Here is a 15,335-nt window from a genome sequence, read left to right as displayed (position 1 = left end):
TAAGGCATCTGGTCACCTGCCGTGGCACCCACCCAGGTCCCCTAAACAGTGGTGGGGGATCCATCTGAATATTTTACTCTCTCCAAGAGAACGGAGATGGAAAAAAATCTCCATTTGTTCTCCCAGATAATGGAAAGAAGTCCTGAATTACTTTCCAGGCCTACCCATCCTTTCTCCTAGAGTACAGGGTGATTCAGCTTCTCCTTTCCCACCTGCTGCCCCCCTCAGGACCCCAAACAAGAATCGCCGGGTGGGATCATGCTCAGGAAGCCTGTCCACAGGGGCCTAGGGCCATCAGAACCCCAGAGCGAAGTGAGGCAAAACCCCGCTGCGGCTGGAATCGGGGCAAGAGGGCCCCAGTCTTTCTCGCACAACTTGAGAAGTGGCAGAGTTCAGCACATGGGGACGAGGAAGTTGGAACCTCCCTTGCCCCATCCAGCTTTTAGAGGGGAGCCCTGCATACAGAGTCCTGCCTGGGCTGGAAGGGCCCACCTGCATGGCCCTTGAAGCTGGCCTGTTTCTCTCCCCACACCAACCCTGGCTGGGGTCCTCCTGAAGATGACATTAAAATTATCCGTGATGCAGCTTTCGATTTCCAAGATGTGTCCGCCGTCCCTCAAGCAAGGGCAGTGTTGGATGTGGGCTGAGCTGCGTAATGCCGGCGGAGTTCCTATGCAGGTGATGGTCCCCCAATTCCTCCTGGGGGAGTCCTGGGCCCAGCCCGAGCCCCCGGGGAGCCTGAATGTCGAGGTCGTGCAAGTATCAGTGGGTTCCCCGTCTTACTTCTCTGGTGAACCTTTCCCATTGGGTGCTCTGGCTGGCATGGGCGATGGCTTTACAACATGGCAACTTTCCCCTGTCATCGACGTGTCTGGTGGCCGGACGGCACTTTGCACACATTGTTACTCCAGGCAGCCTTGTGAAGGGTGGTGCCAGGTTCATCAAGCCCATGAACCTAAGGTGCAGGGAGGTTAAGGAACTTGTATAGGCTCATGGGCTGGAAGGGGTGGGGCTGGGGTTGCAAGTCTGGGAGCCTGTGCTCCTCGCTGTGTGACTGGTCCTCCCTCCCATGTTGTTGTTTGTGGCATCGGCAGCCCCTCCGGTTATCTTCGCTCCCAATGGCCATGGCAATGGGGAGGAGGGAGCAGGTGGGCAAACTGAGGCACTTTCTAATACTTGAGTCAAACGGTGGGTCAGAGATCGTGAGAACGGGTAGCTGCTTTCTTCCGGCTGTGTGGAGGCAGGGGGTACAGTGGAATCAGGCAGAGTCAAATTCACCCTCTGTCATTTCCCGGCAATGGGAAGAGAGGCAGGAACCTGGCTTCCAAGTTACTCATCTGTACCATGGGGATAATGAGCACCTCATGGGGCTGCTTCCCAGGATGGGATGAAATCACCTGGTACAAGACTGAGCATGTGATTACTCTCCTGAGTGCCTCCTAATGGAGATGATAATGGACTTTCATTGGTCTTGATTATTCAACACAATCGGACAGGGATGGAGAGCAGACAACCTCATGTGGGTCTGGTCTTGCTGGACCCCTGAAATTTTCCGTGCCTTAGTCTTTTATCTACATTATGCCCAGTCAGTCTTCCAGGAATAAATATATATAAATATATATATATATATATATATATATATATATATATATATATATATATATATATATAAAATATATATGAGAGAGAGAGAGAGAGAGAGGTCTATTTTTTAAAGGACCAAGTGTTGCTATATTGTAATGTTGCTATAAAAATTATATAGTTGGTTTTCTAGTAGCAATTTTATGATTGTTGTAAGGTGCCTAGAAGTCATGCATACTTTGATAAAGAGTTTGTTTTAATGGAATAAAAGTTAATGGATCTTAAAGCAAAAAAAAAAAAAGGACCAGCATTTAAACAGCACTTACATTTAACACTTAAAATAGCAATATAAGGGGCACCTGGGTAGCTCAGTGGGTTAAAGCCTCTGCCTTCGGCTTGGGTCATGATCCCAGAATTCTGGGATCGAGCCCTGCATCAGGCTCTCTGCTCCGTGGAGAGCCTGCTTCCTCCTCTCTCTCTGCCTGTCTCCCTGCCTACTTGTGATCTCTGTCTGTCAAATAAAATCTTTAAAAATAATAGCAATATAAGTGCAGGATTCAGAAACTTAAATATTTTTGGTGCAACAGGATCATGTCTTCTTGAGTAGCTTCTAAGACTAAAGGAACAGTTGGCAGAGCTCCTTCATGATCATGGGAAACTCTAAAAGACGCGCTATTGTGTAAAAACCCTATGCCAGCATTTCCCACATACTGTGTTGTCTGCCAGAGATTTCAGAAATACCTTTATAAGACTAGACTAGAAGGGGATTGAGCAGAGTCAGCACCTTTGATTGTGAGAATATAAAGGTACAAGATAGAAGTTCTAGCACATGGTGTAAGACAAGACAGTAAGGAGAGACCAATGAGCCCTGGAAACAAGCGCACCAGGTCACTGTGAGAAAGGGACACTGCCTGCTTGGCCTAACGCCTCCTAGAGACTAGAGGAGTCAGTCCCAGGTGGTGCGACCAGATCCTCCCCACATCTGAACATGTCCTTTGCTGGGTCAGTCAGCCTGCTCATTTCGATGAAGCATCGATCTCCCTTCATCGTCTGTCGCTTCATCCATGAGACCCTGATATTCTCCGAGCCTGCCTGTGCCATAGCGGGGAGACTTGTGGGCCCTCCCTCTCTACCTCTCCCTGTCCGAATCCTCCCCCCCCTGGAGCTGCTGCCTGATGGGTTAATGCCCAGCTGCTGTGAGAAATCCTACCCGCCCTTCCAGTCCTACCCCATGGGACTCCCTCCATGAAGCTACCCTGATTCCTCCCCTCCTGATTCCCTCCAGTGTGCGCTCTGTGTCAGTTCCCTAGGCCGGCTGTGACACAGGCTGAGTGGTTCAAACAACAGAAACTTAATGTCTCACAGTTCGGGAAGCTAGGAGTCTGAGGTCAAGGTGTCAGCACCTCGGCTTGGTTTCTTCTGAGGCTGTTCTCCTTGGCTTGCAGACGGCTGTCTTCCCTCTACCTCTCTGTCCAAATTTCCTCTTCGTATAAGGACACTAGTCACATCGGCGTGGGGCCCACCCTAATGATCTCATTTAACTTGATTACTTATAGACTGTCTCCCAAGAAGGTCACATTCTGAGATCCTGGGAGTTAGGACCCTGCGTAGCTTTCTTTTGGGGGGAAGGGGCGCAAGTCCAACCCCTGCCAGACTCCCATTGCATCATTATTGATAATTTGTGGTGAGTTATCGTCATTCTCCCCTTCTCTAGAAGGCCCCTTCTGGGATCTAAGCCTTGCTGTTGCTCATATTTATCTTCTCTGTTGAGCCCCTCGTGATGCACACACTCCATAAATACTTGAGTGAGCGAGCAGTAAACACATGTGCTCCTGAGGGAATATGGACCACTGCCAAAGAAGACAGGTCTGGAGTAGCCAGTATGTGAGCCTAGAAACGCACCTCGGCAGACGACGTGGCTGCCCCTGCAGTCAGCTCCGACCTGTGGGAAGACCCCCGCCAACAAGGAGAAACAGTGCTTCCCCCCTGGGATCCCAAGATGTCATCATTGGCAAGTGAGGGCTCCATGCTCACTCTTTGTGATTCCTGATTCAAAAACCAGAATGGCCACCTCCTTCAGGATGCACAAGTGTCCAGAAGGGAACTTGATTATTCCTGGCTGGACGGGAGGCAGGGTGCCTGTTTTATAATCTTCCCCGCAGATGGGCTCGGGCAATAAGCATGTCCAACAGTCCTCAAATGCATTGTTTAGTTGCTTGGGTTTTTTTGTTTTGTTTTTAATATGGAGAAACCACTAACCAAAAAGGACCACTGAGGCTTGTCTGTCAACCTGCCCCCTTTTCTTTTTCTTTGCTTCCACTTACGCAGAAGGCTCTTTACTCAGTGGTGGTTTGATATTTCTTTACCTGGACGGAGATAACACAGCCAGTTAGAACCATCTCAGAGTGAATGCTAAAATGGTGTTCGGATGGCAAGGTTGGGCTTAACAATTCAGTGAGATTTAATAACAGGCAATTGATGTCAATTTCCAGATACTGCAAGTCAGTTCCAATCTATCCCTTAAGAGACTTGCAGAGCTCTGTGGCATTTGGTGACAGAAACATGTCCCGCTGGCGTGGCGAGGCTGTGCAGGCGTTTTGGGGCTGAGGCAGTGTGGAACACTGCCTGCCTGCCCTTCAGCTTGCATTCGCTGCTTCTCCTGTAGGCTTTTTCTCAAACTCAGCATGAGGGAAAAGCTCAATAGGGGACAAGTTTGTTGATAGAAACAAGGGATGATCATCTGTTCCTCTTTCTTCCCCCCAATCCTTAAGGATCAAGGTCATGCCGTGTGCATTCGAACGGTGAGCATGGGGGGTGGCATTTCAGCACATCCGTAGTGTGCACACAGGAACTGAGAACCTCCAGTGTTCTCCCCTTCCAAGTCCATCTTTCTGATCTAACTCTTGGGTTACCTCTAATTGCATCGTCTGGAGCAGCCCAGCCTTCCTTCTCTGGTGCAGAAAGAGCAAGTATTTGCAACGCATTTATTCTTTAGAAGTAAGGTATGGATTTTTCTTTGGGTCCAATGCCATACTGTATATATTCGATTTCCCATCATTTGCGTTTGAATCATTACCTTGATCTGTGATTTGCTGTTGTCCCCTTGACACTTCCTAGTCACTCACTAGTCATTGCTGTTCAGCAAGGCTCTGTACAGAGGCCCATTTGGAAGCTTCTGGCCCTAACTCTGGACTGGGGATTGAGGAAGGCCCATGAAAACAAATCCCTAGATCGTTTCTCTGGGCTTCAGCTTTATGCTGCCCTTCCTCAGCGAGGACTGGGGAATGCTTGTGGGGTGGTGGAGCTGGGCCCCCACAATTGCTGGCCTAGGCCTTTGTAGTGTGGCCCAGGTGGCCTCAGCCTCACACACGCTCAGACAGACATCGAAGAATCAGCGTGGGAGCCCTACTGTTAACAGAAAATTACGATGGCAGAGAACAAATGTGACTTTTTTCTCAAAAAAAAAAAAAAATATGAGCATACATCTCTGTTAATAGATGCAAAGAAAAATCTAGAAGAACATAAGCCAAATTATTGAAGTACTTGGATTTGAGAAGTAGGAAAAAGATCTTCTCCTTCACCAAACTTTAGTCAGGCTTCTCTGAGCCGAGCTAGGTCCTGTCCCTGGGCGTGTCCTCTAAGAGCACAGTTTTAGCACAAATCCTGTCAGATAGGTTTAGTCAGATCCCCTGCCCTCTCCTCATTATCCCATTGTCCTCGGGATCTGATGGGGTCCGTCATTCTCCACCATCCCCTGGTGCTGTCTGGTCACCCTGGCCTGGCTTCAGCAAGAATCCGGTGAGGTCTGTGTAGCCAGATCTCCCCTTTCCCTCATGTTTCCTCTTAGTCATTTTCTCTCCACTGACTTTGGCTATAAATTCCCACTCTTCCTTGTATCTGCAGTTGAGCCCAATCTCTCCCCTACCCCTCATTGCCAGGATCCCTATACCTATTGTGATAGTCCCAAATAATCTGCCTTACTGCCTTAATGAGCAGCATGAGTAATTATTTAGCCATGGGGACACCTGTGACTCTCAATTCCTAAATTATATATTAGGTTTGCATCCTATTATTTGCAACATACTATCATGATTGCATTTTTCACATCGATTAAGTGTTAGTAGGTCAGTCTCCTTGACCTACACATGGCAGAAAACCCACCTGTGTAAGGTGTACAATAAAGTCCTAGGACTTCATTTATAGAGTTGTGGGACCATCGCCAAAGTCCAGTTCGAGACCAGTTTCCATCACACTCCCCAAAAAGATCCCTGTGCTCCTTTGCAGGCAACCTTCCCTCCCATCTCCTTCCCCAGCCACCATGGATCTCCTCTCTGAATGGATTTTCTGAAATTTCATATACATGGAATTAAGCAACAGATGGCCTTTTGTACCAGTTTCTTTGGCTTGATGGGGTTTTTGAGGTTTACCATGTGGTAGTGTGTATCAGTTCACGCTCCACGTCATTAGAGAATATTCCTTTGCACAGACACACCATATTTATCCATTTCTAGTCAGTGGGTTTGTGGGCTTGTGCTATTATGAATGATGCTATGAACGTTCATGTGTAAGTCTCTGTCTGGACAGAAGTGTTACTTTTATAATCAGGAAAAAAGAAAAATGACAAAAGTAAAGACCAACATGGATATAGATTATCAAGCTGTTTCTGGAATGCATCTTCTTTTAGCAAAATGGGAGCTCTAGACGTGGGGCCAAAGTTTTAAAATAAGGAGGGAAAGATGTGGGTCTTTGAGCCAGATTTCCCTGACCCTGACCTGTGCATGGCCTAAGAGGGACAGGGACAGTGGTCCCTGTCCCCTGGAAACTGATGGCATTTGTGCAGTTTCTCCATCGCCTCGGAACACACGTGGCAGTCATGAGTCCCACTGCAGCTCTGACGGCAATCCCAACCCAAACAATACTCCTCTTTTCTGAAGTCCTTTGGTTGAAAAGCCGTAAATTAAGGCCACTACACGACTCTGCCGTGTTTAATACACGTACCCCAGGGTGGTTTGCTTCTGGAGCGGCTATAGAGAAAGGCCTAGAATGCTGGAGCAACTCATCGGCTGAGTTGCTCAAATTCAGCGATTCCAGTTTTTAGGCTGGGTCCTTCCTGCCGTATGCAGAGTTCCAAAGTTGCAGCTGTGAAGGGAAAAGCAGTAGAAAAACCAAGGAAGAGAGGATCCGGGTCTGTAAGCAGGAAAGAGACGCAGGAAATGACTCAGATGAAGAGAGGCAAACAGGAAGTCAGTAGGTATACGAGATGGGCACCCCCTTTAGAGAGGAGAGGCAGGAAGCCGACTGCCGGCACCCTGTCTACACCACTGATGACACCGATCTTATCTGCTGCCTCAGCAGGCTGTCCACTGAAGCCCTCGCAGCAACCGGAGCTCCCGTCTGTGTACGCAGGGATCTGGGTGACTCTGAATGGTCGCCCCGCCTCTGTCCTTTGGAAACTCCCCCTGTTGGCTTACCTGCTTTGAGCCCCTGCTCCTCTTTGCATTCTGCCTGCGGGACACTAATTCTGAATGCCCCCGTCTCCTTTCCCCTCTACGTTGATTTCTTTGGAAGGTTCTACTCATTCTGGATTAATCTGTAATTCCGCGGTGTATGACTACACTACTTCACTTTACCACTGAAGCTTTCCTATTTCAGCTCCTTTAAGGGAAACATCAACACCGGCAGGCATCAGCACTTGAAATATCCAAAGAGATTCTGCTTGATCCTCCCCGAGAACCAATCCTCGGATGTGGGCAGGAGAGAGAGCTAGTATTGACTCTATTTTTTTTTTTTTTTTTTCAAACTGAGGCAATCAAGGTGGGAAAGTTCAGTGACTGCCCAACATCCCACAGTCTCAAAGCGGTGGGCCCAGGAGCGGGTGATAGGCTGCTGACCTAGAGTCCCAGGGTTAGGACACACAAGCAACGTTAAGTGACAACGTGTAAAGCCAATGTGCTATTATCTGATGTGTTAAGACTGAGACCAAAACGGAGCTGGGTGGGTAGGACAACAATTCACAGCAGGTCTCTGGTATTCATTCAAAACCACAGTTGTGGGATTTTATGAATATAGGAGCCTGTGGGGAGTTTTCTCATTTTTAGATTTCCCATTCTTAAAAAGACACTGAGATCCTAAGTAAGAAATACAAAAACAGTTTCAGGGTAAAAAGCTTCTGTTGAGGGATGATTTGCAAAAACCCGTCTTTAGTCTAATACTCAGAACAAATGTTACAGGTCCAAAGTCTATTCAGTTATATGACCCTATTAAAAAAAAATCTGGCCCTAAACTAAATGAAAAGTTATAGTGGTTAATATTTCATAGCAAAATACTGATACTAGGTTAACATTTACAAAGAAAACCCCACATTGTTCAGAAAGGACCATGCCTGGGATCCAATGTGAATCACTCAATTACTGTGTTTATTCTTCAAGCTTTTATTTTGGAGTTCTGTATCGCAAAATGACATGTTTCATGTTTACAATAGGTGTTAGAAATTTGAAATTTTTTTTTCCTTTCTACTATTTGAGAGTAAAATTGGAGATAATTGTTCCAAACCATCATCGAAAAATGCAGAGCAAACTTTTCTGTATATAAACTGTACATAAAAACAAGGCACTATACATTTCGGGGAGATATTAAGGTAGAGAGGTGGATTCGCAGAGTCTTCAGAGCCCATGCCGGGAAGTACAAATTCATTTGTTCATTTTAGCACCAGAAGCAGCACTCAGAACAAGTCAGACCTAATGCTGAAGGAGACGTTTCTGAACGTGTGTGAAAATACGGAGGGGTGCCCGAGCTAACGCCACAGAAGCGACTCCATCTACCTTTTAAAATTATTTTGACACCAAAAGAAAAACAAATCTTAAGAGTGAATGAATACATACTGCTTTGTTAAATACGTATTTGATTTATATGGTGTTTATATAAATATATATATTTTAGAACCCACAAACTATCAAAATAACACTTTAGAAAGAGAATTGCTTCCAAAAAATGGTAGGCAGCCCACCGGACGCGGCGGGCAGCGCGGGAACCGCCGCACATGTGCACGTGGGGAACGCCTTTATTAACATCACCTGCTGAATCGTGGAAAGAGAGTTTCCAAAGGGCTCTCTTAAACATTTACAAAATGCACAAATCCGGGACAAGCAGTAGAGCTGATCACTTCAGGTTTTGGAAAACCCTGATTTAAAAAATCTTTGTTGTTTTTTGTTTTTTTTTAAAATACCAGTCCAAGAAAAAAAAAATACCTATTTCCCTGGTCCAATGGTATTGAAAGTGACGACAGAGGTTCCTCCAGCATCTCTCCAGCTCAGAACAGACCTTTCGCTTTCTTCAGGTTCACCTGCTTCCAGGCAGGCAGTGCGTTGTACTCCTCTCTCGTCATGTCTAGTGCAAACTGCAAAATGGGGAGAAATGCCCCGTGGGTGAGGACGAGCACTCCCAGCCAAGCCCTCGGAGTGCTTAAATGCCAGCCCCCAGGAAGACCAGCTTACCTCGAAGTCTTCATCTGTGAGATAAATCTCAAGCTTCAGAGGATCAACTCCCTCGGGCAATGGCCTGGCCAGCAGATCGGCCAGGGGGTAAATGGTTTTACAGAGTTTGGCTAACACATCTTCCACAAGGGTGATCTGATTGGAAACTTCCGTATCCTAGAGAAGAGGAGGAGGGAGCGGAGAGAACTTCATGCCCTGCACGTGCACAGATGTTCCCGCGCACCTGTGCACATACAGCCCCGTTGGCTGGTCTAAGCCCCAGCCCCAGGGGCTCGCTGGGGCGGAAGCAGGCTCTGACATGGAAAGGTATTGCCCAAAGCCTCACAGTCCTCCTGACTTTTAGATGTCTCCCCAACCCTACCAAATAAATCCTGCCTTGGGGCTGCCTCAGAAAAACGTTTAGGGACCAATCACATGAGTGAATTATGGCATAAGATTATTAAATTTGAACTCTATGAACACTAGAAACATTCAAATAATGGAATTTGTTTAAAAGTCTTTAAAAATAACCTTAAAAGGAATCATATCCTCTACTATCAGCTCCATTTCTCAATCTGGAATAGAAAAAGGTAAGAAAATGCATCTAGAATATGCTGTTGAATCTAGATTAAAAACAACAAAAACCACTCTGTGCATATAATCTGAACAGGTTATTCCATGTAAATGATCTTCTGGTGTTAAACCTGGAATCCCAGATTGGCTCCCTCCTTCTAAGTGGCGGGAATGAATGACTAACGGTGCTGCCAGATTCACCGATGACGGTACAGACTAGTGATCACGGAGGGAGTTTTGGGGCAAGCCTGCATCTGAGACCAGGGACAAGCTATGGCAGGTTTCTGTGCCTCGTTCCTTCCCTGGAAAAACAGGGATAACAAGAAGATGCATCTTAATAGACTACTATGAAAATAAATGAGAAAATACACATCAAGAGCTTGGAGCCGTGCCTGGCGCACAGCGTGCACCTGGCACTCGGGTTATTACTACAGGTTGGTGTCTGCACACCATGCTCCAAGCCCACTGCCGCCCCGGGACCTCCAGCGGATGCAGGCAACAGGGGGATTACTGCCTTCAACGTAGATTGCAGGAGGCCATGACTGTACGCGTCGTCCCTAGTGTGGACTGCACATTTACAGTGAATGGAGCCTTCTGCCAGGACTGTCAGGCTCCTCCCCGTGCAGACCCAGTCCACTTGGTTCCAGAGAGAGAGGTGAGGCTCAGCAGGGCCGCTTGCACAAACATGCACTTGCACTAAATATCCATTGTTAAACAGCAGTGAACTCTCTTTCTGTAAACCTGTTCAGACCTCCCATAAAATATCATGATCTCTCCCCTGGAACAGCAGCTCTCCTACACAGTAAGAAAACTGAAATGGAACAAACCTATTTCCTTACCAAAGCAAAACAAAACAAAAAAACAAAAACAAAAACAAAACCCTTGGAATTCCTACTGCTAGCAATGTAAAAAACTCATAACTTAAGAAATTCAACAAAGCTGTACTAAGCTTTTTTTTTTCCCTGTGTGGTTGGAAATTATGACGTTATAGTTAATAGTATGTTTTAGCAAATAAAGGTTATGATAAATGCTTCGTGTGCTAACACCAGCTGGTGTCATTAAAGACTATTAATGGGCTATTAACACTGCTTATCAGGTATGACTCACGATACATTCATTCACTCTGTTATTTGAGCAGGTTAATCCATCACAGGTTTATTTCATGTCTCCTCTAACACAAGGTTAATGTCTGAAACAAGAGGATTTTGTTGTGCCTTATACAGACCTTGAAAAACGACAGATTTTTAGCTAATAGAAGGAAAAGATGGCAGCTTTTACTTATGTATATTCTGCAGAATAATTAAGTCCACCTTTGCTTTTTTTTTAAAAGATTTTATTTATTTATTTGACAGAGATCACAAGTAGGCAGAGAGGCAGGCAGAGAGAGAGGGGGAAGCAGGCTCCCCACTGAGCAGAGAGCCTGATGCAGGGCTCGATCCCAGGACCCTGAGACCATGATCTGAGCCAAAGGCAGAGGCTTTAACCCACTGAGCCACCCAGGCATCCCCACCTTTGCTTTTAAGTTCTTTTAACTTGAGCACCAAGTATAGCAAATTAACCAAAATAGTTCAAATGATTTCTTCTATTCCTGAGCAAATTCTATGTAGACTCATTAATGTGTTGTAAAAGAAAAAATGTTTTCCCATTTTGAAAATGCAATTGATGCTTTTCCCCAAGGTAAAGCCAACCCACAACCTGAACAGCGGGGAGCTACCTTCACGGGGAGAGAAAGCGCTCTCACCAGTTCTGTGATCTCGGCGATGTCCTCTCTGTGCTCCCAGCTGGGGAACATGTTGGTGAAGGTCAGGGGCTCCAGACCAGCATGGATAAGGTAAGACTTGGGGGGCGGCCTCTTGATATTTTTTCCTGTAGGTACACAGAAGGCAAGGTCAGTACACCCAGGGTTTGGTCTGAAGAAATGGGCTTGCTTTGATTTTCTTTGAAAGCTTTTCTTGTTTGGCTCCCTTATGGTTAAAATGCAAGTTATGAGTAGTTCATAATAACACATGGACGATGTTTATACAAAATGTCAATTTCATGCATATAATGATGCATAAAACTGCAGGTAATTGACCTGAGTCTGACAAAATGCTTCTAGAACTCTGGATGGGAGAAAGCCTCTCTCCATGGCTTTTGGGTAAGACATTTTCTTTCCCCTGTGTTCACTTGTAGAGAATGCCTCTGCCTTCCTGATGCAGCCTTAGTTTCAATGACAGTTAAACAGCTAATGACAGCATTTTATAAGCCACTCTAACTTAAACATTGGGTGGAAATGTGTTACTTATTACTGACAAGCTTTTCAAGAGAGAATCGGCTGTACAAACTCAGTGAAACTAATCCATGAAACCTGAAAAATTAAGATAAGAAACTAAGGGCATTTTTCACTTCATAAAAAATGCTATAAATTTTAGGTGGATGGTATAGTAAAAAGCCATGAGTTCACTACAGATTTCTTTTTTTAAGATATAATACTAAAAATAATAGTGAATGATAAAAAGGTTGCCATTGGCTCTCCAGCCTGTGCGGGGGAGCTTTCCACTCTCAGACAGTGTGACGCTCCGTGGTGTGGGGGGGTAGGGGTAGGAGGAGGCCCTCATGTCCTCAGCAGGTTCATTCCCAGGGCAAAAGGGTTTTAACCAGTCCAGGGTATTCTACAATGTAGTCTTTGACCTTGAGGGTAGCGACTTAGATGGCCCAGTTATCTAAAAGAGAAAAATGAATTCTCATTCAGGCTGATAGCCAAGAACACACTAATCTCAAAATTAAGAAGCCTTACAAAATTCCTTGGCTTCATCACTGTCTGCCAGGCCGTATCAAGACCCCCACACGGTGGTTCAAGCTTGCGCCGTGACCCTCACCTTTGCAGTACCGGAGAACTGTCTCCATGGCGCTCTTCCGGTCGGAGGCCCAGCGAATGCGGGCTGAACCGGTGATCTTGTTCTCAATGGGCCACCAGCCTTGCCAGAGGTACACCTCATGGTGATTGTCAACAAGGAAAAGAGCTGCGAGGGCAAGGACATAGCAGACAATCAGGGCCTCCTCGAATGCTTCCAGTTCACTCTTCCCCAAACCCAATGGAGGTCTTCCCTCCCTACTGCTTTTGTCAGAGGGGGCAGAATACCTTTGGCACGGGCCAAAGGGTGTTTGTGATGCCTCAGCCCTTTGAACATTTGATCAGAACAAGCCTCTGGGCACAGAGGTGGCATCTGTGACACTGGCCTCTTCCCTTCCCTTTCCCCGCATCCTCTCTCCTGTCCCTCGTCAGCTGCAGGCCTGCCAGTAGCCCTTCTGGAACCGGCAGCGAGCTGAGCAGAGGAACAGCTCACGTCCCACTTGGGGGCTTGTGAGCACTGTGTATCTCCTGAGAGCAGTTTACAAACTGGAGAGTGCATCTCCCTTGCTCTATAGGTCAATGATGTCCATGCCCCATGTGTGACTGCATCGTAGGCGACCAAGTTCAGTGTTCTTTGCGAGAAAAGCAGGCTGTAAGTAGATGTGTTCTGCCTCTTCCTCCTCGCTTCTTCTCATCCAGTGGTCACGCTCTTACTCCATATGGCCAAGGGGCTCTTGCACTTGCCAGGTCTGCCTGACCTAAGTCCCTCCCTAATGTGCGTTTTAGGATGCTGTGCACACGACACATGTGAAAAGCCCCAAGACTTGACTGCAGGAGGGCTGGAGGGTCCATGCATGTAGCCCACTCTCTGGTGACTGTGACTGTCCCAACCAGAACAAGAGCACAGAGGTTCTGTCTTGAGGTGGAGGTCAAGTGGAAACAGCCCTGACCTCAGGATCAGAAGACATGGGTGGGAGCCTCAGCCCTACCCTCCAGCCTTGGCAGGCACGGTTCTTTGGCTGACTCAGCCGGTGCTCTGACTCCCTTGCTCCCCCGCAACTCACATTCCCAGGCTCCCTTGCAGCAGAGGGTGGTCATGTGACAGAGCTCTGGCCAATGGGATGTAAGCAGAAGACAGCCGGGGCTTCTGGGAAAGCTTTTGCTTTATCTGATAAAAGGGAGAGACATGGCCATCCCTGCCCTTTTCCCTACCCCTTCTTCCTGTCTTGAATGAAAACTTGATAGCCAATTGCAGACCATGAAGCAACAAGACTGAGGGGAGCCTGGAAGAACAGCATGGATTCCCGACCTCTCAGCTTATTCTTAACCAACCTATTTGGGTAAGTTAGGCAACCGGGTCTCAGTTTCTTAGGCTGTAATGTACGGCTGATGTGCCCTTCCTTTGGGGGTAGGTGTGAGGATGAAATGAGGTAACATAAAGTTTCTTGCCAGTGTACTTGGCAAATAAAAAATGTTTACTAAATATGAGCTTCAAATAAAAAGGCTCTTTGGAAGGTGCATCTTCTGCGGCTCAGGGCGCGACGTCCCCTTCCACAGCCATACCTGGCTGCGGGGCACTATAAAGATCTTCCTGCAGGAAGGGCATGGAATTGACCACGGAGGGGTCTCGGGCGGGGTACATGAATTCCGTGGCTGCGAAATCACCAGAGGAACTGCTGAGGATGAACAGGCGGGGTGTGAAGTTAAAATTTCCAGGATCTTTGAAAAGAAAAGAGAACAAAGCTGAAGACAAAATATGCACAGAAGTACATCCTAGATGGATTGGAGAATTAACATAAAACATAAAATAATCCAAAAATTAGTGCAAGGATGGTAAGATTTATCTGAACTTGGAGGTGGGAAGGCCTTTTTAATCATAATTCTAAAGGAAATAATGAAAAGAGAAGGGAGTTATGTTTTGACAGTACAAAAATGAAAAATTTCATTGCCAGAGGAAAAAAAACCCAAACAAAATGAAAAGGCAGGTGACAACATGAGAAATACAGAAACCTGCTACTATCTTTAGTATATAAAAGAATATATCTCAATAAATTGTCCAAAAGGCAAAACTAAAACATTCGTCAAAGTAGAAATACAAATGACTAAAAATAATTAAAGCGTTTCACAGTATTTCCAATTTAAAACACTAAGTTAAAACAGTGCTTAGATATCAGTTTGCCCCACTAAAGTTGGCCAAGAGGAAAAGGTGACCTACTGAGTCTCTGACTGTACTGGGAAATGCACAGTCCGTGTATGTATATTATATGTATAATATTGCTGGTGTGAAGGGAACTTGGTGCCAATGTCCTGGGGCACCCTGTTGATATGTACTCTAAAGCTTTTCTACCTTTACCAGGGCAGTTCTGTATCTAGAAAATTAACTAGAAATAAATGCAGATACTTATTTTAAATTTATTCACATTTGTTGTATAATGAGGAAACATTGGAAACAGCTCTCTAAAATCAAACTAAAAGAGGTTAAGTAGAAAATGGCAATATACCATCTTCATGGAATACCCTGTGGCCACAAAGTCTAATGAACACCTTGAGAAATTGTTCATAATAAAGGGGAAAATCAGGGTATAAAACTGTATAGTGCTATCCAAAATTTTCTTCAATACAGATATGTATGGATCACACAGAGAAATGTTAATTCTGGTTATCTTTGAGAAAGGTGATTATAAGGAACCGAGTTTCTTTTTCAACTTCTCTCTGCTGAACTCCGTTACGTCCCAGCGCCGAGGACGCTGGCCAAACCAAAAGCATCTGGTTCCACAGGGTCATGGTGTGTCATTGCTCAACTGGTTTCCTGGAATCTTCTTCTTCCCTCTCTTCAAGTCATGCTTACCTTCAAGGCTCTGTTTAAATGCCACGTC

At 46.0% G+C, this 15,335-nt stretch overlaps 1 protein-coding gene across 1 annotated transcript in view; it reads right to left on the bottom strand.

The window, feature by feature from the left end:
• Window positions 1-7,976: 7,976 nt before the first annotated feature.
• SVIL (supervillin) overlaps window positions 7,977-15,335 on the bottom strand; it is a 99,230-nt gene continuing 91,871 nt past the window's right edge. Inside the window, 5 exon segments of the mRNA XM_032837812.1 lie at window positions 7,977-8,977; window positions 9,075-9,230; window positions 11,368-11,492; window positions 12,485-12,628; window positions 14,023-14,178. Of these exon segments, the coding sequence (XP_032693703.1) occupies window positions 8,891-8,977; window positions 9,075-9,230; window positions 11,368-11,492; window positions 12,485-12,628; window positions 14,023-14,178 (668 nt within the window). The 3' untranslated portion in view covers window positions 7,977-8,890.

The sequence above is a fragment of the Lontra canadensis genome, unplaced genomic scaffold, assembly GCF_010015895.1.
Source record: "Lontra canadensis isolate GAN:19392208 unplaced genomic scaffold, GSC_riverotter_1.0 scaffold100, whole genome shotgun sequence".
Lineage (NCBI taxonomy): Eukaryota > Metazoa > Chordata > Mammalia > Carnivora > Mustelidae > Lontra > Lontra canadensis.
This window is presented reverse-complemented; position numbering and strand designations above follow the sequence as displayed.